At 40.9% G+C, this 27,460-nt stretch overlaps 1 protein-coding gene across 3 annotated transcripts in view; it reads left to right on the plus strand.

Moving 5' to 3' along the window:
* Window positions 1-27,460, plus strand: part of pitpnc1b (phosphatidylinositol transfer protein cytoplasmic 1b) — a 98,343-nt gene that overhangs the window by 53,034 nt on the left and 17,849 nt on the right. For 2 of the 3 annotated variants that reach the window (XM_061777758.1, XM_061777759.1), the window contains exon 1: window positions 18,886-19,301. The exons of the other annotated variant lie outside the window; for it this stretch is intronic. In XM_061777758.1, coding sequence (XP_061633742.1) covers window positions 19,254-19,301 — 48 coding nt within the window. In that variant the 5' untranslated portion in view covers window positions 18,886-19,253. Of the gene's footprint in view, window positions 1-18,885; window positions 19,302-27,460 lie in introns of those variants that run through there. 3 annotated transcript variants of the gene reach the window in all.

Raw genomic sequence — 27,460 nt, forward strand, 5'->3', positions numbered from 1 at the left:
CGAGGTGTTCGAGGAGTAGTCTGTAGTTTGTTTATGACACATTATAATCTCTTTTAATGTGCATGCAGTGAGTCTGTAATTTATTATGGCTGTAACGTTCCGGAAAATCTTGAAAATTTATCTTGATAGTCTGATTGAATTTGAGCTGTGAAAAGGCATACGGAAAGTTCTTGCAGTGTAGCTTTTTTCCAAGCATCTCTTAATTCCTGCACCTAACACTTTATTAGCACATTTACTTTGAAATGACTTGCTGAGTTGATCTCATTCTCACTCCCTCCCTCGCTCTCTCGCTTACACACCGGGCAGAAAGTGGCAATTGAATTTTCTTTCAATCGCAGAGTGAAATGGATGAGGAAAAAAAGAAAAGAAAAAAAAAAAGTCAGGCCACAGCGCCGGCTCTATCTCCTGCACCCGCTCAACATGGCTTTAATCCATTCCTTTTACTGTCCTGTCCCTCACTCACACCCACACACTCATGAACACACACACATGCACTCTCTAAATCCCTTTCACTCTATTCTTGGAATAAATTATTCCATTTTCTTTCTGGTCCACAGCATTTCTATTCCACTCTGTGGCGCGCCTCCACTTGCGTCCCAATGGAGAGGCTTGATGAGTGTGTAGGGTTAGCGCCCTCTGATCATCGCCCCCTCTGCAGGCCTTGCCACACTGCCCTCATCCAGGTGCAACAATACATATTACAGGATGTATTCTCTATTGTTTTTCACACGTGCACAAGCTCTGCGGAGACAAAACAAGATTTCCTCCGTCCTCTGTGACGTTTTTTAGATTATTGAACACTGAGCAATTTTAAATATCATCTATAATCCGGGAACACGTGTAACCGTAATGTATGGAATTCTGCCCATATCGACGAGGCTCATGAATATGTAGGAAAAGCACAAATTAATTATTCTTGTTTTGTTTAATTGGAGGAGCGACTCTAAGGACTTGATTACCAGGGTAAAAAAAAGAAAAAAGCCTCAATCGGTGATTGCATTGTGTGTTCATTGGGGTGCTTGTATGTGTGATCATGTTGGTACAGATCAAAACGCTGTCTGGATCCCGTAATAGTGTAACAACGATCGCACCTCATCTTCCTCGCTGCTGCGCCTGTGTGTTTCCCAGGGGGATACACTTTGACAACAGGAGACCGGGATTAGATAAGGATAAGTGAGCGCTCTGTTTCATCCCGGCCATCGGGAAGGAAATCCACTTCTAACAGACAAAAAAATAAAAAATAAATCACTCCTGGATTCACATGCAAGGAAGAAAAAAAGCATACAGTCCCCCATGGCGGGCGGCCCTCCGGTGGTATCAATTAAGGAACCGGTCCGATCAATGTCTTAGCAACATCTTGATACGCAACTACAAGGAGATTACGGCTAATCTCACGTTTTACCACAGAGAAGCCGGTCTCCCAAACATGCATTGGAAGCCCCCCGGCACCAACTCCCCTTTTACTCTTTACACAAAACACAAATCACAACACGCTGAAACGTTAACACAACAAGCACCTTCTCCTTTTGTCTTTTTGCTTTTTGTGCTTTCAGTCACTCTTTCAGAATTGTTTTTATGTCTTTTTCTCTAGCTGTGAGTTTTCTCTCCTTTTGCCAAACTGGCCTAAATAATTTGTGATGACTGGACCCAAACAGAGATCACAGGCATCCAGCTTGTCTTAAAAGTCAACTCAAACAAAGGCAGTCTTGACGCCGTGGGCGCAATAACAGATCCAAACTGTATTGTTGTCCATAATATGAATCTCATAACCTAGGGGTGTCAAACTTCATTCACATATCATCGTTATGGTTGCCCTCAGGGGACTGGTTAGAATGGAAACGACATAAATGCATAACCGCTAGGGGTGTAACGGTACATCAAAAATCACAGTTCAATATGTACCTTGGTTTTAATGTCATGGTTTGGTTTACCTTCAGGACAGTAAGTGTGGGGGGGGTAAATGTGAAATAAACTGCTAATATTTTGTGTAAACAGGAACAGATTTAATTACATTTAAAATGAAGCATCAATAATCATAATAGAACACCTTTTACACTAAATAGCACATCGGGGACGGGTAGTGGGTCCCCGGGGTCGGTGCCTCTTCCTCGGTGGTTGTACTGCCCGATGGGCCCGACCTGCAGGAGCCATGCCTCTTAATTACACTAAATAGCACAATAATTGATCCAGAAGGCTGATAGATAATTGTTCATTCAACTATATTTAACAAATCATACACATTAGTTAATGTATACGCCCCTAATATTGACAATCCAGCTTTTATTCACACACTTTTTCACATCTGACCAATTTGTCAGCTAATTCAACAATTACTATAGGTGGCGATTTTAATATAGAACTAAATCCAACCATAGACCGCTCAAATTTAAAAAATACCAAACAATCACAGTCTTCCCGAATATTAGATTAATATATGCATGATTTTGGACTGGCTGACATAAGGAGAATTTAAAAAAATCACACAAAAAGGAATACACTTTCTTTTTTTCAGTATACCGCTCCTTCTCTAGAATTGACTACTTTCTTATAAATAACTCAGGTGCTCAAAACAGTGCTTCCAAAATACATCCAATAATAATCAGCGATTATGCTCCAATTTCTCTCTGCCTCAAACTTGAATCAAACATGATACCTTCTCCAACCTAGTGCTTTCATACTTCTCTACTGAAAGATCCAGAGTTTGATATATTTGTAAGGAAGGAATGGAAAGATATGAATGATTCCACAGCTATATTTCCATCCTTACTTTGGGGAACGTGGCAAGCTGTAATTAGAGGCAAAATCATTTCATACTCTTCCTACAAGAAAATACAAGAACAAAAAAACAAAGTAAATTGGTGATGAAAATCAAACAACTTGCAGAAGAATATGCAATAAATCTGACAGACCTACTTAGGCACCAACTTTATAATGCGAAACAACAACTTGATTGCATATCATCAAAAAGAATAGAGTTCCTACTACAAAAGCTAAGATACACTAATTTTGAGCACAATAATAAATAAGGAAAATTTCTCGTGAACCAGGCTCAACGTAACAAAGAACAAAAAACTAATTACAACCATACAAGATTCAAATGGCAAATTTACTCAATCACCACAGGATATTAATTATATAATCTCCTACAGTAGCTTATATTCATCCCACAATAAGCCGAATAAAAATGACATTGAAACTTTTATCAATAACCTAAACATCCCTCAATTAACTTCAGAAAGTAAAGGGTTTTTAGACCCATTAACTCATTAACCCTCGCAGAATTCCATAAGGCCTTAAACGATATGCCAAAAGGTAGAGCTTCAGGCAATGATGGATTTTCCAAAGTTGTATAAACATTTCTTGTCTATACTACAACCACTATTTTTCAAAACGGTGGCAGAGATAAAAGATTAAGGCCTAATTAGAAGCCATATAAACGCAGCCGCAATAAAACTACTACTGAAACCAGGGAAAGACCCCACTCATCCAGCTGACTACTGTCTGCGGTCACTAATTAATACGGACATCAAAATCATTTCCAAGGCTTTAGTCAACAGACTAGACAAAAATTCTCCCGTCGATAATACATTGTGACCAAACAGGTTTTATTAAAGGACAGAGCTCCACCAACAATGTCAGGTGACTGATAAACCTATTAAGTATGTCTCAGCGTAATAGCTAAAAACAATTGTCTAATAACTAGACGCAGAAAAGGTTTTTGACAAAGTTAACAGATCTTTTCTTTTTGCAGTACTTCCCAAATTTGGCTTTGGTGATTCATGTTCACTGGATCGCAAGGTTATACAACTCACCCAAAGCAACTGCCACCACAAATGGGGTCACATCACAAAGTTTCACTTTACAAAGAGGAACTAGACAAGGATGCCCACTCTCACCCCTGCTATTCGCACTATTTATTGAACCACTGCCAATAGCGATACAGCAGAACACTAATATTAAAGGTATGTGTACTCCTGTGTCAGAAGACAAAATCAATCTTTACGCAGATGATATCCCTCTTTGTTTACAAGAACCCAAAGCATCACTTCAAATTGTTTTTAACCTCGTGAAGACATTTTTGCAATTATCAGATTATTCTATCAATTGGTCAAAATCAATAAAACTCCCTATAACGACAAACTCATGGAATCCTGCAGACCAAAATCCAAACTTTCCTATTTCGACAGGGAATATCAAATATCTTGGCATTAATATCTCAGCAAAATTTACAGGTTTAAATAATCTAAATCATGTACCTCTACTGGAAAAAAATTGTGATGATTTAAAACGTTGGAACAGCCTTCCTATCTCACTTTTAGGGGGTATAGCTATGGTAAAAATGAAAACGTTACCTCAAATTAACTGTTTTCAATCATCCCATCAAATCTACGTTGAAATGGTTCCAAATGCTTGACTCTGCCATTTTAAAATATTACTCTAAAAATAGGAAACAATTAATTAGCCTATCTACCCTTCAGAAAGATAAAACAGAAGGGGGACTTGATGCACCCAAGTTCAAACAATATTACTTAGCTAGCCAAATACAGGACCTCATTAAATGGTTATATCCAAATGTTGACCAACAATCTTGGCTGGAACTAGAACAGATAGACTGCCATAGCACCAAACTTTCAGACCTCCCATTTATCAGCACAAGTCTCAAACGCCACAATTGTTTTAAGAATCTGATTATCGCCGCCGCTGTATCAACTTGGTGGAAAAGTCAAGAAACCGCACAATCTCAGTCAGCACTATACCATTCCTCCCCAATCTGGCACAGTCCCGATTTTGAGATTAACAAAATACCCCTTCACTGCAGCACATGGGAACAAAGTGGAATTGACTGCCTACATCATTTATTCAAAAATAATGCATTCATGTCATGTGAAAGCGTATTCCAAGAATTCCAAATTAGAGCTGGTAACTTCATTCAATACTATAAAGTTAGAACAACAATCCTAAAAAGATTCTCAACACACGTGTATACTTTAGAACAACCCGCTTTTAGTGGAACTACTCCCACAAAACAAAAAACTCCTTTCAAATGTATACAAATTAATCTCAAGTACTAAATCAATACACTTACCAATTGCAAAATGGGAAAAAGACCTCTCAGTGTCTACTGACAATGATTACTGGACGCAAATCTGCAGAAATACATTCTCAAAGACAAAAACAGTAATTTACAGCTAATCCAGTTCAAAATAGTCCATAGATCACACATTACGCAATATAGTATGCATATAATGGGGTACTCAAAATCAAACATATGCACTCAATGTACTGAAAACGCTCTAGACACGTATTTTCATCCTCTTTGGCACTGTACGCCCCAACAGCGCTTCTGGTCACTAGTTAAACAGAAACTCAGTTTTTTTTAACTGTAGGATTCCAGTTTGTCCTAATCTTTGTCTATTGGATGATTTAAAAGGTATAGATCTTCCAAATAAACATTCTCAACCAATACTTGTAATTCTAGCAATCGCTAATAAAAAATATTGTTAAACTGGAAAGCTAAACAAGATATCAACATTGACCAATGGCAAGACTGTTCCAGCACAAAATGCATACAGATCCACCATTCTGCATGGCCATGCAGCTGAACAAGACAGGCTAAAAAAAAATGTTTTAAATATAAGCATCAACGGATAAATCTTTTCATTTAAGGGAGGTGTAACATCAATAGCCAATCTTATTTTTATGAAATAAAGGATGCAGACAAGTGCAACATTAAGTGTTTGAACAGTCTGAATTATTATGCTATAAAAACACCAATGCCATTTGTTATGGCTTTGGCTTTATTTGCTTAGCCAGGGCCAGGCTGTTTGTCACTGGAACTTGCATTTGTACCATTTCTTTTCCTTTCAGCTTGTCCCGTTTGGGTTCGCCACAGCATGTCATCCTTTTCCATGTTAGCCTATGTATCTCCTGCATCGTCCTCTCTAACACCAACTGCCCTCGTCTTCCCTCACTACATCCATCTACCAACTTACATTTGTACCACACTATCTTTTTTTCATGGTGCACTTATATTCACTTTTGCAAGATGCCATTTAAAAAATGAGTTGACAAATTTGATATTCTGCCAGAAGCTTCACACTAGCAGCCATGACGTCTGCTAGCCGGAAGCTGAGCTGCACTGTTTTTATATAATGACTAGTGTGTGGCTACAGCACGAAGCTGTTCCAGTTCCAGTTCCTTACCTAATTTGTTCTGTGTGGAAACCCAAATAATCGGCCCATCATATCACAAACCTGCCACTACGTTTGAATACAGTATTATCATTTTTATTACTTTGACTATGACTTTAGACTGTGGATATTTATTCTGTTTTGTATTTATACCAGTGCCTTCCTCCAGCTGTGTGGCTCCTTCCACCTCTTTTTGTTCACCCATTTGTATTTGTTTCTTCACAACAGCCTTTTTGTTGTGTTTGGGTTTTTTTGGTTTTTTTTTTCGTTAGTTGCTTTTTGTGCTTCATATTTGTGTGCTCTTTTGTTTATAATAAATCCTACTTGGTGACTCTGTATCTTTTGGTCTGCATTATGATCCATCCTTCAGCTGCTAACCAAACTTAACATGAACAGAAGTCAAGGAAAAATTGTGGCAAGCTTTCACGGGTCACACAAAATTATATGACATGGAAAGTCAGATCTGGCCCATGGGCCTTGCGTTTGACATCTGTGTCATAACCACTTGAACCATTTTCCACTGCACAGTACCAGCTCAGCTCTAAACACCTCGGTCTGAGGCGTTCTGTTTTTCCACATGGAGCAGCAACACATACATCCACAGCTTACAGCAATACTGACAAGCATACAAGGTATGTCAGAGAAGATCCCCTCCCTGCTCAGTGGGAAGAAAAGCTATTACTGGAGCTTCTTAATTAATTAATTGGATTAATCTACATCCAGTAGACCCTAGCAATACAAGACATGTTAGGGCACAAAGTAATACTACACTAAAGGCACTTTAACTCATTCACCTTTTTTCTTTCTGTAGTAATCAGCTGTAGACCATGGGTTGGTTTTTACCAAAAACACCGGTTTCGGACCGAGAGCGAATAAAATGAGCTTTTTGTCAAAAGGAACAGGTCAAGCAGAGCAGTGACTTTAATGCTATTTTTGCTTTTGTGTTACCTTAAACTGTAAAACAACAACAAGAGTGAGAGAGGGCTTTTGATGGAAAAATAATTTATTTACAAATAGACAACTAAGAAACGTGCCATGAACGATACTGACCCACCAAATGGCTCAAGATGAATGTCAGTGGCTTTTTTACATGGCACCACTAATAACAACATATCAACTCACAGGTTCTTACAGGTGTTAGACACGAAAAAGAATCCCACCGCACCACTCGTCAGTAGCACTGCCTTGCTCATTTCCCACATCCTGTACTGTCCTCCCCTTTTCTGTCCTCTCTCATCTTGTTCTATTGGTTAGTTGCTGCATGTCCTAACAGGGCTTGACCCCCAATCCACAAAAAAGAACACGATTTGAATGTTGTAACATTACTTGTGGTCAAATATCTAGACTAACTATTGTTCTGCTGTGGTTCGCACCCCTTTTCCCCTTGTCCACGCTGTCCTTCTGTCTGTCTCCTAAAACCCTTTTCTGTCTGGCTGCATTTTCAATAAACTTCAGAATAATAAAAAAATAAGCAGAGTGTGTATTTCAAACTGCCTTGTTGCACAGCAAAACTGTTCCAGCACAAAATGCATACAGATCCACCATTCTGCATGGCCATGCAGCTGAACAAGACAGGTTAAAAAAAATAAAAAAAGATTTAAGCATCAACGGATAAATCTTTCCATTTTAGGGAGGTGTAACATCAAAAGCCCATCTTCTTTTTATGAAAAAAAGGATGCAGACAAGTGCAACATTAAGCGTTTGAACAGTGAATTATTATGCTATAAAAACACACAGATCCACCATTCTGCATGGCCATGCAGCTGAACAGGACGGGTTAAAAAAATATATATATTTATGATTTACCTCCCGGCACACTTCAGTTGTACAGCCAAGTCCATTACCTCTGTCCTGCATGCTTCCCCTCCTGTCCCTCTCCTGTCCAGTCCTGTCCTATATTGTCCTGTCCTTCTGTCTCACGGTGTAGCACTACTGACCCATACAACACTCGAATTCAGTGTTTCATTGTACTAGGTATATAATGCTTTCCTCGTCTTGTTTACAGCTACTGCTTTGTCTTTTGTTGTCTTCTTTTCCTATATTATTTAGTTAACATTTCACTCTCTCCTTTGTTTATTCTGTCACTCCCCTTTAAAAACTTTGTTCTGTTCGACTGAACAACTGTAATTCTCAATAAATATCCATCTGAATACAAAGAAACCACAGTGGCATCTTAAAAAGTCCACTGTGACAAAGTAAAACTGTACCGGCCTTTCTGCTTGGCCTAACACCCAAACGGGACCAAAAAAAAAAAAAAAAAAAAAAAAGAGACCCTCTTCCACGACTACCAGTTGAAAAACGTCCTTGACAAATACATACTGTACGTCAGTGGCAGTAAACGGTTGGATTTCAATTGAAAAATAGAAATGTCCACATGCACGGCAGTGAGTGAGTTAAATACAGACTTATGATACGGAATCAGATTGGCACGCTTGGAATGCCAAGCAGACCAGAAACGAGAAATCATTTTCATTTTACCCATGGAAATGTATTAATAGTGAGTCAAGCCATACCAAGTTGTGAAAAAAATTACATTAGGGAGAGAGGCATACTACACCTTGGACCAATCAGCAGTCAATCACATACTGATTGTGAATGGGGATTCGCCAGGGAGTGGAACCTGCACCAACTCTCTTCGGTCATCCGTTATGTTAAAGGCAAATCAGTTGCACTCTCTGCTCAGAAAATACTGAATCCATTATTGTGTCGCGCACTCAAAGCCATACCCTTCACCTTTGCAGTGTGTCTACCGTAATGCCCCCTCTCCCCTCCTCGCTTGGGTGGGAGGTTTCCATCATTCACATGCTAAGACGGGACACCATGAAACCTTTGCCCTTGGCTTGTGAACACGCCTCTAGATTGAAGAGCCGGTAATGCAACGATGGCAATCGGCCCACTGGTTAATGATCTGCTTTTTCCCTCTTTCAGCTTAATACTGATCAGCATCTCATACAGCCATCATTGAGATGACACAATGCATGTGCACATACGCACGTACAAGCACAACCACATGAACACAATCACAGCAGGAAACATAGAGGTAAAAAAATGCTGGACCAGTCTTTTTAAGTGCACCGATTCATTTTTCATTGGAGGGGATGTGAAAAGGTTAAGCATCGTGATGAAGTCCCCCCCAATCTCATCAAGTCTGCTTACTTGTCGGGGAGAAGCAGATGCAAAAGGACAGCGCTCATCACAAGACGTTAATAAAAGGCTTCACTCAGTACTACGAAGTACAACATCGAGAGTCTTGCAGGAGGAAGGAAGTAATTAAACGATCTATTAGTGAGATTTGATCGGAGCTATCTGTGTTATTTAAATCTCAACTCACATTGAGTACAATCTTTACCTTTATCAGAAAAGGTACCATATTTTGTAGCCTGTGGTTGTTAAGAAGGAACGCCTCATACTTCACTATGACCCTGTAGAACTGCGTGATAACATGTAATTAAAATAAACCATTTTTGAAAAGGTCTCAAATGGAATAAAGTAATGTCATGTACTTTCGTAATTGCCATATTTTCCTAAAAAGAGCAGCATTATGAACTCTACACCAAATGCGCAATTCAAGGACTTCACTACCAGACGTGACAAATGTTTAATTTGTCCTTTTCTCAGTGATAATGTGTGACTAGTTTATTCAAGAAATAGCAATTAAAAAATATATCAATCACATTAAAAAATCACATCTCTATAAAACATTAAATTATCCGTAGAAGGGATGTGTTTCAGATTTATTACCTTTTAAGTGTCTTTTTTTTTTTTTTTTTTTTTTTTAAGTATTACCCCATGTTATAATACTGTAATTGGTTCATCTTCATGAAAATACAAGTATTGGTATAATAGTAATAAGGGTACCCTTATTTAGGGTTTATAGATGATTTATACATTGGCTATCGATCAGTTTGTAAAGTCATTAGATAAGAACACGGAAGTGACCTCCTGCTTACCAAATAGTGAGGCCACATTTAACTGTATTGTTTGGCTGATTTTTTTACTTTATTATTATTATTATTATTTTGTAGCTCATTAATTATATTTTGTCACACTTGATCATATTCAATAGACAACTAGAAAGGCAGCATAGTTGGTTCACATCTGCCTCACATTTCTGAGTTTCAGGGTTTTAATCTCGGCTCTGGCCAGTATGAATGCGAGTGTGAATGGTTGTATGTGTATAAGGGCTACCTGTGATTGAGGGAAAATTAGACTCCAATTAACTCTCAGTATTCTCACATTACAGTTATTTTGCTGGGGTACCTAATGAAGTGCCTAATTAGGATCATTCCTAACCTCAACATGCTGATGCTGTTGGTATATTTACTTTATGTTCAACTAATTAGTTTACCCAGGTTCACAATAATTTACTAATAGGGGAGACAAACACTGTGTGGATGTGCATATGGGCTTAAACAATTTCCAAAGGATATAAAGGCACAATTAAATAAGACGTTCACTATGTTGACTTAAACTGCAAAATACCCCTAAATAATAATGTGATGTGTTACAGTTAAATTAAGACATGGTGACCTATCAGAGTCTGTAGTAGTATGCCTTGTAAGGGTGAATGTACCATAATCACACTGTTTTCACTGCAGCGGGTTGTTCTGTACTCACATTGGTTAGCGTGAATGCTCTTGTTACTACCCAACATGTGTAAGCAGCGAGAGGGAAAAACACAATGTGCTTTGCATAATTAGTAAAAGAAGACTCAAAATATACCACAGTCACAACATGAAAGACACAGTGTCTGGTCAAATTCCGGAGGCAAATGCAGGATATGAGGAAATTATTATATTATAAATTCTATATTACATTATATAATATATTATTATATATGCGCGCCTTATGTGTGCACCGAGTTCCAAAATCTGTAAATGTTGTTGTGTGACTTCGATGAGCGCTCCGCTTGACTGCATTTCCTGCCGACATGCTGCTGATATAGAGGAAAAGCGGACGATGCAGAGGACAGCATGCGACCGTTAAAGGGGGAAGGGTGCGCGTGAGCAAAGAACAGCCGGGAGAAGCGTCTCTACAGTCACCGTTCGACTGAGTGCAATAACTCGGAGCTTGCCATCATTCCGAGAGGCTTGACGAAGGAACTCCAACCGCTGGACATCGGTGTAAACACGGCGTTCAAAGTGAAGTTGCGAGCGGCGTGGGAGCGATGGATGACAGAGGGCGAACACAGCTTTACTAAGACTAGGAGGCAGCGCTGGGCGAGTTACCCCACAATTTGTGAATGGATTATGGATGCTTGGGCAAACGTGTCTGCTTGCACTGTTGTTCGAGCTGTTGTAAAAGCCGGCATCATTTCTGACACGGCAACGAGACTGACTCCGACAATGACGAGAGGGAACCTGGCGTGTTTGATGGAGAACTTGCCCAGCTGTTCATTTCGGATACAGAACATGTGGACTTTGATGGATTTGTGGATGAGGATTGATAAAATAATAACGTGAGTACATTGTTACTCCCGTTGCCTTTTTAAAACATTTTTTTAGCATGCTTGCATGCTACCGTATGTTTTACCATGCCTGCGCCCAATAATACGGTGCACCTTATGTAGTATGTGTTAAATACAGAAATAGACCCGTAACTGAGACTGCGCCTTTTAATGCGGTGCACCTTATGGTCGAGAAAATACGGGACATGAAAAATCATTAGCTATGCTGTACCTCAACAGAGATGCAATCCAAGATCTGTATTAAAAATCTGCCACCCATTTTACGTTATAAAAATCTCGCGGAACAAAACAAAACAAAAAGATCTAGAAAAGTGTGACTATGTAAATAATGATGATTGTGTCACAATTCAGTTGAAAACAAAGGTAATCTAGAAGAGCATTTAATTGTTCTGCACGTCACCCATACATCACTGGCATAGATAAAGATATAATTGTAACTGTGTGAATGCACACTTTTTGCGCAAAAAAATAACCCCATTCATTCCCAATGGCACGTTCAACAAAACACATTCACATCATTCCCATACAAAATTCAAAATGTTCAGCTCATCCAGTTCACCTTGGGATCAATTTTCAACATCCCAAAAATTCCCACCCATCAAAAAGTCCACATTTTACACCAAAATCCTCCACCTTTTTGACCCCACCAAATTCCCATACTAGGACATATGCAGCCACACTCCCTCCTCCTTCAACTTTTCTCTTCCAGTTCAAACCATTTCAACTACAAAACCTTTTCAACATTTAAAAGTATTCCTGCACACCAAAACTTTCGCTATTTCCACCAAATATCTCCACCTTCTGACCCACAAAATTCCCATATTATCACATTCTACATTATTCTCTCCTGCTTCAACATTTCTCAACCAATTAAAAACTACAATCTAATTTCCTCACTCCAAAAATTCCCCCACAATAAAAATTTCACATTTTCCACCAAATCTTTCCACCTTTTTGACCCACAAAATTCCCGTACTAGAACATAGTCAACATTATTCCCTCCTCCTTCAACTTTTCTCGTCCGATTCAAACCATTTCAACAACAAAACCTTTTCCACATTCCAAATATTCCCACACACCAAATTCTCGTATTATGACATTATTCTCTCCTGCTTCAACATTTCTCCACCAATTCAAACCATTTCAACAACCTAATTTCCTTACTCCAAAAATTCACACACACAACAAAAATCTTAAAATTTCCACCACATTTTTCCACCTTTTGACCCACAAAAATTTCCATATTACATATTACATTTCTTGACCAATTCAAACCTTCCCAACTTACAAATTATTTTTTACAAATTTACCTACACCTTCTCTATTTCTCAACGGATTCGAACCGTTTCAACTTCGTGTTCAGCTTATTGAAGCCATCCTATGAACTATTCCAAAGTGCTAAAATTTACTAGCAATTCAAAATAAAAGCCCGAAATTCCAAATTTTTACAAATTTACCTATCCATCCATCCATTTTCTGAGCCGCTTCTCCTCACTAGGGTCGCGGGCATGCTGGAGCCTATCCCAGCTGTCATTGGGCAGGAGGCAGGGTACACCCTGAACTGGTTACCAGCCAATCGCAGGGCACATACGAACAAACAACCATTCGCACTCACAGTCACACCTACAGGCAATTTAGATTCCACATTATTCCATATTAATCGACATCATTCTATATCATCCCATATGATTCAATAGCATTCCACATTATTTCATTCAGCATTTCTGCATTCACATGCAATTTCTCAAGAAACTGCACAGTCTAGTTAATAAATAATCATTTTCGGACAAATTAAGCCAAACTGGATAATTTCCTGACACACACCTAATGATCTCTCACGGTAAAACTCACTACGTTCAATTCACGTTTGCACAAAATATAAACAAGTTAATGAACTTTCGTTCATTAAACTCGTTCAGGTACAACACTGCACGGCACCCTGGTTGGCTATATAGAGATTAGGGAGTTGGGAATTAGTGAATGATTCTGAACAAGGCTATAGTCTTCAATGAACCTAACATGCATGTTTTTAGAATGTGGGAGGAAGCTGAATTACTCAGCAAAAACCCACACAAGCCCAGGACACAGCATAAAAACTCCTCACAGGAGGGCCAGAGACAAGATTCAAACCCAAAAGTCAAATAAAAATCAAACTTGAGTTTGTAGTTTGGAAGAAAATGGAGGTAAGCGCGATTGAAAAAAGTGACATCCTCAAGGTCACGTGTTCTGTTTGGTAAAAGAAAACTTTGCCTGTGTGAAATGTAACTAATTTCACATCAGACTTAAAAAATGCATGCAGCAATTTTGTGTCTACAATGAGCATCAATTACCAATCACAAATGCAATTATCTGATGAGCTCCATTTTTGCAGGGTCAGTCATCTGAGAGCTCTGCCATTCTTCGCCTCTGTTACAAATCCCTCCATTCCAAACAACCTAGAAGGCACAATTAAAAAAATCTATGGCGGTAATCAATGCCTCGATCAACTGTTGAGTACGCGTCCAGGCCATCAGCAATCGTCATGTAAATTGTGCTGAGACATGTGCTGTCAGAGCTGAGTGTGCGCAGTCTATTCAGATGGGCCCAGGACACCTCGATGCTCTGAAGTGGCTTTCCCTGTCCAAACACTGATCTAATAAGATACAGTGGGGGCAAATCCCACCAGGAATTTGTTTTAACTGCGCTTTCATGATAGCAAAGACGGGTGGAGATACATTGGCCCCGTCTGAAGGCACTGGCAAACAACAACAAAAATCCCAACAGAGAGGAAAAATCCAGAGCCAGCTGTTAGTTTTGGCCCCATCAGACAGATCCACTCGAGCAAAACTCCTCTGGTTTTGATGGGGAAGCTACTAAATACGTTTGACACATTCAGTCCAACTAAAGGTAAAGCGGCACGGGACTCAAGGACGGGCAAAAAAAAAAAGATTACAGTGCAGATTCCTCTGACTGAACATGTAATCCATCCAAAGGTCATGAGGTAATAGAATGTAAGCGATTCTGGTGCTGTGTTTAATGGAAGTTCTCATGGCTCTGGCAATGTTTAATCCATTGGCCCAGCCCAATTTACCCCCATGTGTCAAGCACTCGTAAAACCTGCAAGGTCTCTGTGGCCTCGCCTGAAGAATGTGTTTCAAGCGCAAAGATTAATGTTGGTGGAATTGTTTTTTAATGGTACCAAACACAAGGCTGCATCGGCGCTACTTGTGCAATGTGAGTCAAGTGACACAATTCAGATTTATTTGCTCTCAATTGGCACAGTTCAGCTATGGGTCATGGTAGCATAAAGATAAGAGAAAAAGGAATTGGATATCGAATCTAAATCAAGCCTAAAAATCAGATACAGTGGCCCCATGACTGATAAATCTCCCAATTTATGACTTTTTTTTAGTTATGAGCCTTAGTCTATTTTGTGTGTGTGTGTGTGTGTGTGTGTGTGTGTTGCAAGCCAAATTGTGAGTTGTGAATGAGATTCAGATATACTACCGGTCAAGTTAATTGGGGGGAAAAGAATGGAGGAAGGGGAGCGTGAGGTAAGATGAGCCAGTGGGTAAGTTGAGCCACCCCTTGTTGCTCAGCATTTATTTAAAAAAATGAACATGTGACTAAATGTTTAGGGAGAGGAGGCCATTTCATGGCATCTGTGAAAGTAAGACTCACATGGCAGAAGTGGTTTGACGTTTATGTCCCCAAAATATTTTTTCAGTCAAAGTAAATTTACTCTATCACAAGGTTCATGATGATTCTGCGTGTGATTGTGTGTTGAGCCAGTTGCTCAACTTACCCCATATAATTTATTTATTATTCTGGCTGTATACTAACGTAATAGATGTAAGCTCCATTCCCCAAGTTGACGGCAGCCTAAAAGAAAGAAAGAAAAAAAAAGAGGAGAGACATATCGTGACTGCAACACCCGAGAAGCTGTTGTTGGAGGCTAGTCACAAAGAGAAAGAAAGGTGAGAGGATAAGAGAAAGGCAAGAGGCCTATAAAAAAAATCCAATTGTGAAAAACCTCTCCAATAGTGACACTGTGGTTCCACAGCAGACAGACTATGAGCACTTTGATTCCTCAAGTGATGAGGAAAATACTGAGCTCACAGTGGGAGGACTTTGCAGAAGTGACCTTCAAGACTAAATCTAGAAGTTACAACTACATTGGCCAGCAGCAGAAGGTGGTGGTGATGACCTAGAGGCCAAGTTTTGAGAAAAGCCAAAGCTGGATATAGTCAGCCAAGCTTTATTTTCAAAGAAAAAGATGAAGCCCTCTGTTACAGAATGATGTCATTGCCAAACTTCCAAACCTCATACAGTTGGGGCCATAGCAAGGAGGTCTCAGATGTTTATATTCTCCTACAATCTGGACAAGTGGAATGTAGAGTAAGTGTTGGATGGAGAGAAGGGATGAATAGATAAAAGGAAGGAGTATTGGAGGAACAAGGGAGGAAAAAACGGATAGTTGATCAAGATGAAAGTTGTCCGTTTCCTGTTTTTAAAGCATTGTCGGGCCTATGTTGAAAGAAGTTGAAAGGGACTAGTAGTACAGGCCTAACTTTTGAATTGTTTAATGAATAAATAGGTATCTGAGGAAAGCCTGATTTCATTTGGTACAGACATGTGTTACTATGGAATAGCTTACTCCAGGAAGGGAGGGTAGAGGTGAGTAGTAGGGAGGGGAAAAAGGGAGATGGCTGAATTTACCCTGGTCCCATGAGCAATTCACCTCATGGGTGTGGTAAGTTGTTCCACATGACAACTTTTTTTGGACAGGGAATATCACCAAAACTGTTATGTTCACATTGAATCTGCTTCTTTGTAGGGGAGCCCAACATCCTGAAATATACATTCACATATTAGTTTGCCCACAAAAGTTAACTCCCGGGAAAAGAAAAGTGGCTCGATTTACCCCACTCTCCCCTACTGTATTGCCCTCACATGTAAAAAGGTGAGCCGCTGTCATGAGCCTGTGATCCTGTCTGGTCTGTGTTTGTGTTTTTCCGGAAGCTGTCAAGGATGGGCAGAGCCTCCTGTGCGTAGCTGGTCCGCATTGCAATCAGCTTGGCTTTTAAGCGCAGGAGTAACTGGGGACAGATGGAGGGCTACTACTCATTCATCACGTGCCTGTTTTCTTGTCAAGTTATAGTCGGGTATTTCCTTTCCTCGTTTCTTGGTCGTGTGTAAGTAGCCTTCAATTTCTTATGTTGCTAATTTGCGTAGTTAGCTTCCGTTATTCCTGACTGTTTCCTCTGTTCTAACCTGTGTGTAGTTAGCTTCTGTTCTGTTCAGTCTCTCTAACTTGTGTAGTTACATCGAGTCTTTAGTCTGGTTCTCTTGTTTGTTTTCCTTTTCTATCCTGTTTTATCTCTCATTTTATTGCACTATTTGGGCTGAGTTCTTTGGTTGGTACCATTTTGTGTTTAATCTATCGAGTTGCGGTTTTGTTTTCTTTTTTTAGCGTCTGTCCCCTAATGCACTCTGTCCCTCCACTTGAGTTTTTCCATGTTATTGCTGTTTTCTTCACATTGACATTGTCATAGTTGTTTTGTTTTCCTCATTCATTAACTCCTCAAAGTATTTTTTCCATCTATCCAGCACACTACTGGCACCAGTCAACACATTTCCATCCATCCTTAATCACCCTAACCTGCTGCACATCCTTCCCATCTCTATCCTTCTGTCTGGTCAACATGTCTAGATCTTTTTCTCCTTTAGTGTCCAACCTGCATATGCCTTTGGCACCTCTACCTTCGCACTACGTTGCATCTCCGTTTATTCCTTTCTCCTCTCCTCAGTCCTCTGTGTCTCACTTCTTCTTAGCTAACCTCTTTCCTTGTATGATTTCCTATACTTTGACGTTCCACCACCAAGTCTCTTTCACCCCTTTCTTACTAGAAGATAAATCAAGTACTCTCCTGCCTGTCTCTCTGATCACCATGGCTGTAGTGGTCCAGTCTTCTGGAAACTCCTCTCCACAGAGAGCCTGTCTCACCTCTTCTCGAAAAGCTACACAACACTCTTGCTTTCACAGCTTCCACATCTTGGTTCTCTGCGCTTGCCTTCCTCCAAGATTTGTCATACTAGTGTACAGAAATGTCATAGTCGTGGAAATTTTTTTACTGGTAAGACACACTGAATTGTCTTACTGGTGAAGACAAATGGTTTTCTAACTAGTACATGGACCTTAAGGTGAATATCGAATAATTGCTCAAACTGCTTTCCACAGAACAACATTGTTCAAGTGACACGATTCCAGGTGGGTCGAACAAAATAAACAGACTATAAACAAAAATATGACTCAAGTAAAAGTAGTCCTCGAAAGAATTACTTGAGTCACAAAACTACTCAAGTACTAAGTAACCGGTGAGTAACTGCTAATTCATTGTTTTTAAATCGGCGCATCAAGGTAAAACAGACAAAATTATAAAATTGGAATGTGCAAATTCAGATATTGACCAACAATATCACTTTAACTAAAACAATAACAAATTTAATCTTTATAGAATAAAATTAAGGCAAATTCTGCCACAAGAAATTGTCTTCAATTAACTTTCTTTGTTTACACTCATGAAACTGCACACTAGGCAGAGATTATCTTTTTTTTTTTGACCAGGTTTCACAAAAATTTGTCAATTTGAAAACTTTGCTTTTGTGTGAGTCCGCGGAGACGTTGTGCACAGTCATGTGACTGTCTGCCTCCGTTTGATTGGTCAAATTAAGTCAAAAGTCACTGGGCGCCCAAGGCGGAAGTCTCTCTGACAAACCAAAACATTACATATACTCAAGTAAAAAGTATTTTGCAATAAAACTACTGTAACAAGTACAATTTATCCCCAAAAAATACTTAAGTAAATGTAATACATTACTACCCACCTCTGGTGAGGACAAAGCGTGTACTAGTACAGTGGAAGTTATCAGGACACGTTTGGCACACTAGTAGGACAAATGCATGAAGTTGACATCTGTGTACCACTGCTACTCTGAGTGCCATTGTTGTCCAACAAGTGTGCAAAAATGTCATTGCCTACGGCATTTAAGGGCATTTGTGGGGAGAAACAATGTTACTAGTAAGACACATTCAAACAGGTACAAGAGGGAGGAGGGGAAGAAGAGGGTGAAAATGGGAGGGGACACAGGTGAGTAGCTAGTAAAGTACAGTGGGTGGGGCGACCACAGTGGGGGAGGGGAGACCAGAGAAAAAGATAAGGAAAGAGTAAGCAAAGGAATGTGTGGACAAGTTAAAAGCAGCAAAGGTTGGAGAGGGAGGAGACTGCAATACAACACCTGGAAAGTCCGGGTAGGACCGACAAAATGCAGAGTGTGAGAGAAGTGGAACAGGTAGAGTTGGTTGTTTGCCACAAGTGGCACTTTGTTAGTGCGGCAACAAAACAGACGAGCGAGGAGGAGGCGGAAATTGCCGAAAAAAACACTTGGCAGTTGAATTCAATGCGGCTCAGCAAGCAATAAGACGAGAAACTTATTGGCACAAAGACGTGCATGGAGCGGTGACATCAGTGTGGAAAAAACAAAAGCAAAGACGAGGGTGTCCAAAGAGGTCACCGCAGTCTGCATGCGAGTCAGACAAACACTGCAACGACACCATGTTGATGAAAGAGTACCGTATATGCATGCCACTCACTGTGGATGAGGTAAGTGTTTGTCTTGCTCGTACTTTCTCAGAAACAAGCTTATTTTATTACCTCTGCCAAGGTGTTTATTTTCAGAACTGTTTGTTTTACAAGGCGGGATTATGCAAAACTTTGTGAAGGGTTGAGGCATGGGCCAAAAAAAGGGTCATACTAAATGTTTGATATGCATACAGATACGTGTGTATCCAAGGTTATTTTCACTTTTGCTACCTTTTCCTTGATTATTCATTAATTGGGCACCAGTGTTGGAATAACATTTACAAAAGTAGCGCAATTACAATGAATATCTTTTTTTTCGTGTGACACGGTGTACTGGTGGTTTACACATCTGCCGCACGTGCAGCTTTGTGGTTGGAGGTTAGAATCTGGGCTCTGGCCTTCCTTTATGCGGGTTTTCTCTCCGGCTTCCTCTCACATTAAAAATCATTCATATTAGGTTCCTTCATCATTGATTAAGGACTCTAAATCACGTGTGTCAAACGTGTCATTTTTGTCGCAGACCACATCATAGTTATGGTTTCTCTCGGAGGGCAGTTATTGGCAGGAAACCCTAATGAATATATGATCGCCTCATTTTATTACATGTACACAACAAATTGGTGGATGGATAGTTTTGGAATCAGAAGTTAAAACTGTTTGTTCAACTATTATACAATTTATTTCAAAAGGGGATTAGTGAAAATTATGCTTGCAATATAACAGCATTTTAAAAAGTGTTGACAAATAGAAATTTTGGTATTTTAGCAAGAAACTTGAAGTCTATGCACATGATTTGCTTTCGCGGGTCACATAAAAGATGTAGCGGACCGGATCTGGCCCCCGGGGGGGCCTTCAGTTTGACACCTGTGCTCAAACATTTCCTAAGGTGTTAATGTAAGTGTGAGTGGTTGTCTTTCTGTATGTGCACTGTGATTGACTGGCGACCAATGCAATATGTCCACTCCCACACGCTTCGAAAAAAAATGTAACTTAAAATTAGGCCTGTAACTATTACTATATTGGAGTGATTCCCAACCAGTGTGCCGTGGCACATTATTGTGCCGTGAATGCTTTTCAGGTGTGTTGTGGGAAATTATAACATTTTACTTAATTGCTCAAAAAATATTTATTTACAAGAAATGTATCTTTCTTCATCTATTTATGCCAGTGAGGCATAGTGACGGAGTACATACAATAATTAATGTATCCACTTTTTGTGATATTTCTGTTGGTTGGTGTGCTGTGAGATTTTTCAATTGTAAAATATGTGCCTTGGCTCCATAAAGGTTGGAAATCACTGCTGTATTGACTTATCGTTCAATAAATAAAATGGACAACGATTTTTATTTTTGGGGGAAATACTGTATCGTCTTAGAAATTGTTTTATTGTGACAGGCCTACTTAAAATACACTTAAACATATTAAAACACGGCGGCACGGTGGACGACTGGTTAGAGCGTCAGCCTCACAGTTCTGAAGACCCGGGTTCAATCCCTGGACCCGCCTGTGTGGAGTTTGCATGTTCTCCCCGTGCCTGCGTGGGTTTTCTCCGGGCACGCCGGTTTCCTCCCACACCCCAAAAACATGCATTAATTGGAGACTCTAAATTGCCCGTAGGTATGAATGTGAGTGCGGATGGTTGTTTGTATATATGTGCCCTGCGATTGGCTGGCAACCAGTTCAGGGTGTACCCCGCCACCTGCCCGATGACAGCTGGGATAGGCTCCAGCACGCCCGTGACCCTAGTGAGGAGAAGCGGCTCAGAAAATGGATGGATGGATATTAAAACACATGCATGGGCCAATTTTTGGATTCCCAAATCCAGGTGTAAAAAACTTCATCATTCCCAAAACAGACTTATGGCTGTATTAGCTCAAAAGGGTGCTACGAAATACTGAGCAAAGGGTCTGAATACTTAATGGCTGTGTGATATTTCAGTTTTTCTTTTTTTAATAAATCTGCAAATTCAACAATTCTGTTTTTTTTCTGTCGGTATGTTGGGTGCTGTGTGTACATTGTCGGGGGGGAAATTAACTTAAATTATTTTAGCAAATAGCTGCAATATAAAAAAGTGAACATTTTAAGGGGGTCTCAATACTTTTCCCCCTTCCCATGAGCTCACCTACCTGTGGGAGGAGCCATAAGGGTCAGGTGCAGTGCAAGCTGGGCGGTGGCCGAAGGCGGGGACCTTGGCGATCCAATCCCCGGCTACAGAAGCTGGTTCTAGGGATGTGGAATGTCACCTCTCTGGCAGGGAAGGAGCCCGAGCTGGTGTGTGAGGTCGAGAAGTTCCGACTAGATATAGTCGGACTCGCCTCCACGCACAGCTTGGGCTCTGCTGCCAGTCCTCTCGAGAGGGGTTGGACTCTCTTCCACTCTGGAGTTGCCCACGGTGAGCAGGTGTGGGTATACTTATTGCTCCCCGGCTCGGCGCCTGTATGTTGGGGTTCACCCGGGTGGACGAGAGCGTAGCCTCCCTCCGCCTTCGGGTGGGGGGACGGGTCCTGACTGTTGTTTTTGCCTATGCACCAAACAGCAGTTCAGAGTACCCACCCTTTTTGGAGTCCTTGGAGGGGGTGCTGGAGAGCGCCCCCGCTGGGGACTCCATCGTTCTGCTGGGGGACTTCAATGCTCACGTGGGCAATGACAGTGAGACCTGGGGGGGCGTGATTGGGAGGAACGGCCCCCCCAATCAGAACCCGAGCGGTGTTCTGTTATTGGACTTCTGTGCGCATCACGGCTTGTCCATAACGAACACCATGTTCAAGCATAAGGGTGTCCACACGTGCACTTGGCACCAGGACACCCTAGGTCACAGTTCGATGATCCACTTTGTGGTCGTGTCATCGGACTTGCGATCGCATGTCTTGGACACTCGGGTGAAGAGAGGGACGGAGCTGTCAACTGATCACCACCTGGTGGTGAGTTGGCTGCGATGGTGGGGGAAGATGACGTGGCAGGCCCAAACATATTGTGAGGGTCTGCTGGGAACGTCTGGCGGAATCCCCTGTCAGAAGGAGTTTCAACTCCCACCTCCGACAGAACTTTGCTCATGTTCCGGTGAAGGCGGGGGACATCGAGTCCGAGTGGACCTTGTTCCGCGCCTCCATTGCTGAGGTGGCCGACCGGAGCTGTGGCCGTAAGGTGGTTGGTGCCTGTCGTGGCGGCAATTCCCGAACCCGTTGGTGGACACCAACAGTGAGGGATGCCATCAGGCTGAAGGAGTCCTATCGGGCCTTTTTGGCCTGTGGGACTCCTGAGGCAGCTGATTGGTACCGACTGGCCAAGCGGAATGCAGCTTTGGTGGTCGCTGAAGCAAAAACTCGGGAATGGGAGGAGTTCGGCGAGGCCATGGAGAAAGACCTCCGGACGGCTTCGAGGAAATTCTGGTCCACCATCCGGCGTCTCAGGAGGGGGAAGCAGTGCACCATCAACGCAAGTGGGCAAGGAGAGCCAAACGCGCCGATGTCCTTTCAGCAGAACGGGACAAACAGTCAAACACACAAATATGAAATGACAACACTCGCAAGGAGCTGCTGTGGCCCACAGCTCACACAACCCGACATCTCTCACTAGGACATGCCGCTTAAAGACACACATCCGATTAATACTACAGTACATACAGTAATCCCACTTTATAAAACCAGTTCATTTCTTTATCTTCTCTTTGATTATGTATATACAATAGTGTTATTTTTCTCCATTAAAAACAAAATACATACATACTTTAAAATGAGTTTCTAATTAATTAATTACATAACTTTGCACACAGTAGAAATACTATGCGCTCTGGAGGACTTGGCGCTTGGTGATTGACAGTGTTGACGGCAAACAGCTGGCCAGCATGCATTGCTGTTTCATCACACGTTATCGCCTCCATCTGCTTCCTCCTCCTATCCCCCTGCATGCTGAAGCACTCCTGGTTGCGCACAAACTAGTTGGACCGGTTTATGGTTTGGCGATACCCAACACACAAATAAAAAGCTTCAGACGTGCAAGTTTATATACAAAGTTGACCACGTTGAAGGGAAGCACGCCACCGGGATGAGCATGTTTTGTTCCTAGTTGCTCTTTGAAAATAATGTACTGTATACCCCTCCCCCCTACCCCAACCTCCTTATTTTACCTGTTAACAATGACAGCAGTCCAAGATGGGATTTACTGCATCGGTGTAGCTCACCGAAGTTTCATCCTGCAGCAAATCCTCTTTCGCCTGAAGGTAATCTAAGAATGACTGCAGCTCATTTAAGACTCTGTCACATCAGGGCACTTAGCGCGAGTCTTTAAATCCTTCCCTCGGAATTTGAAATGTGCCCTGTTGATGTTCAGGTATGCAGCTATCGGCTTGAACAACACTTGAGCTTGGCTGTGACAGACAATACTTGCTGCTCACATTCAGTCTGGTTTCTCAGCCTGGAAATACAAAGTCGGGGAGTCTTAATTTGTGAACTGATTTACATGACGGCGACTTGGAGAAAGACACAAGCCCCAAGGTGCTTTTACGCATGAGTAACATGTATCAACTATGTAGTATAAAGCGGGAGTGCTGGAGCCTATCCCAGCTATCATCGGGCAGGAGGCGGGGTACACCCTGAACTGGTCGCCAGCCAATCGCAGGGCACATACAAACAAACAACCATTCGCACTCACATTCACACCTACGGGCAATTTAGAGACTTCAACTAACCTACCATGCATGTTTTTGGGATGTGGGAGGAAACCGGAGTGCCCGGAGAAAACTTACGCAGGCATGGGGAGAACATACAAACTCCACACAGGCGGGGCTGGGGATTGAACCCCGGTCCTCAGAACTGTGAGGCAGACGCCCTAACCAGTCGTCGACCGTCCCGCCGTAAACAACTCTGTATTCTATTAATTACAAGGCAAGTAAAAAACAGAAACTATTCCACACAGATTAAAACAAAGGTGTATATAATTATTTAACAATGTTATTTGATGCTGTAGTATATTTAAACAGTACTGAAGTCAGAGTTCCTTTGAGGGGACCACATGTTTTGAGATCTGTATTCAAGCCAACCATCTTTTCTTTGTAGTTCTATATCTATATCAAAGGAATTCCTTCAGCCATTTCTATGTTTTATTAGGGTTTTCCTTCTCCTCTCAGACAGTAACCTGTATTTGGTTTACGACAGGTTTCCCGGTCTTCAAATAGCAGGCAGGTGTGGTTATTTCACGGACACAGAGTGCCACCTTGTGGCCATCTTAACACTCCAAATATGGTCATGCGGAGCAACCACCTTCCGGGAAAACACAGGGGGTGGGGCTAATTCCACGCCCAGATAATTAAACCTTTATAAACTGGCATCCAGTAAACTGGCATTCAATAAATCGAATTAGCCCAAACACCAAGTGTCTCAAAGTCTTTATTCATTCCTGCCCAACGGAAGCCAGTGTTCTCCCGGGTGACCACCGACCCACAACCATCCATCCATCCATTTTCTGAGCCGCTTCTCCTCACTAGGGTCGCGGGCGATGTTGGTGCCTATCCCAGCTATCATCGGGTAGGAGGTGGGATACACCCTGAACTGGTTGCCAGCCAATCACAGGGCACATATAAACAAACAACCATTCGCACTCACATTCACACCTACGGGCAATTTAGAGTTGTCAATTCACCTACCATGCATGTTTTTGGGATGTGGGAGGAAACCGGAGTGCCCGGAGAAAACCCACGCAGAACATGCAAACTCCACACAGGTCGGGGGATCGAACATTGTGATCTATGAATCAATTAAAAAATCTATTGAGTTGTATAGGTTAGAGGCCGCAATAAAGGTAGCAATAGTTTTGAAATGATTTATCTTGGTCTCATTTTTTTATACCACAAAAAAAAATTATTCCACAGGGGTGTGTAGACCTTTTACCCACTGTATCTATATAATAATGCATATTTAATTATGAATACTATTTTTGCTTTAATATGCAGAAACTACTAAAGAGTGTGAAGGGTCTTCAATGAGAATAGATAAAAATCACATAAAAGTGGACATTATTCAAAGTTTACATGTGGAATATTACATGTTTTTATATGTATATTTGATATTGAACATATTACATCTGAATGTTTGTTTATATTTTGTGTAAAATAATGGTTTCATTGGGTGTGCAATGCCATTTGAAAGCCAAATGGTTGAATAATTGCATGCAAATCTGTCTTTTTAACAATTCTAAAGAAAAAAGGTAGCCACGAGCTTTAAATATTTTATTTTAATCATAGTACTTTATTTTAATCCTAAATTTGTTCTTTGTGACAGTGCTGCATAATATTTTCACATTCACAGAAATTTGACGGGTTCGCTGTTTGTAACGCAATCCTCACCTCTATTCTCTAAAACTGAAGGAAGCAAATGAATGCCAAGCGCTTTTTGACGGATGCTTTAGTCACTGTACTTTTTTTAGCATTTGGGATTCAAAGGCAGAAAAGCCTGTTCGACGTCATGATGAGATTGTCTGAAAGATAAAAAAACATCCAAATCTTTCGTATGAAATCTTATCCACTCAGCTGACAAGGCCCATAGATCTTTTTCATAACCAGAAAGTAAATTTTGAGTGTTGGCACGACAGTAATTTGACCAAGGAGGAGGAGTGTCAGTGAAATGTCAATAATGAAGGATGATGCCCCAATAACTCCTCTTTCACCTAATTTTTTTCTTTTTTATTTGTAATTAAAATGATGCTTTAGTCATCTGCCTTGGTATGACAGAAATTAATTACATTTTGTTTACAATGCTTTTTTTTCGTCCTTTACCGACAAAGCTCTTTTTTAATCAAATTTGACAAGATGTATTAATGAGAAATAATGTTTACCGAAGAAAAGATGGATGGATAGCTGCATTGGGGGTGAAAATATGAACATGTCAAGCTTGAACTTCATGAAAGGTTGAAAGGATAACTGACTGTGTCAGGCGATCAAGAAAGGCTAAACTGCACCACCCTACAGAAATACACCCCACCCCCACCCCCAATGACCTCTTACACATCCAGTATGTATCCTTATTAGCATCAAGAAAACACCTCTACCCTGAGACAGCATGGAGTCATCGCGTGTGTCTTCTGTCTATAAACTACTGTGCAACCAGCTGCCTGCATATTTTCCATTTGGACATACACACAGTGGTCAATCCCAGCTTTAAGGAAATGTAGCTCTTTAAAACAGACTTAAACTTATTAAAACACACTTTTTAAAGTACTGCTCTGGGCCTGTTCTCACTCTCTCACTCACACGGTTCTCCTAGTAAGAGCAAAGCATGCTTGCGTCAAGCTATCTATTTGTCACTTTCAGTTGAAGTTTACTTTAAAAGTGACAAAAGACAATTCAACGTGACAAAAGACAATTCAACGTTGTATTTTTAAACACCAACATGTTCAACCAAACCTTCTATTTTCATCTAACGAATGTCCGCTAGGTTAATGTGAACATATAATGTGAAAAGCTATAGACGTGCTAACATAAATTAGCATAAATGTAACGGTAATTATAAACCTTCAAACATCTGCTATGTCAACACTAACAGAGCAGCAACACATACAAATAGAGCACATAACAATACTCACAGGCATACTGTATATTATCACTGCTCTGTGGGAACAAGGCCTGTACCTGTTCCTATTGCTGATAAGTGTCACCTTGCACGGTAGGAATGAGCGGGACATCTAGACATAATCCACAGTGCGCTGTGGTCAATTACGGGCTCACACCACAAAATGTGTCATACATTTACTGTAATGCTATTGTTCTTTGATAGTCTAAAAACTTTACACAATAGAAAATAAGTAGAAATAATCCACAGAGCAGCAAAAAATCCACAGCAGGCTCAGTCACATCAACCCACGTAATGTACATTCCCTATAATTAATATACTCACTCCTCCTCCACCTCTTTAGGACACCCGCCACTGCGCAAGATACGGTAGTATTAAAGAACAATCAGGAATAATCCACAGAGCCAAAAATGTCCATTGTAGACGTGTCATACAGTAACTGTGATGAAATCATTCCTTTCTTGAGCCAGTGCCATCTCTCATAATTGAAATAAAAAGAACGGCTGGAAATAATCTACACAGTGAGTCCACTGCACGCTCGATTACGCATTGGCACAAATACAGTATGTGCCATATGATTAATGCAACAGCAGTACACAGGTTCTCCTCCTCTTCATT

This window comes from Phyllopteryx taeniolatus, chromosome 6 (assembly GCF_024500385.1).
Source record: "Phyllopteryx taeniolatus isolate TA_2022b chromosome 6, UOR_Ptae_1.2, whole genome shotgun sequence".
Taxonomy (NCBI): Eukaryota; Metazoa; Chordata; class Actinopteri; order Syngnathiformes; family Syngnathidae; genus Phyllopteryx; species Phyllopteryx taeniolatus.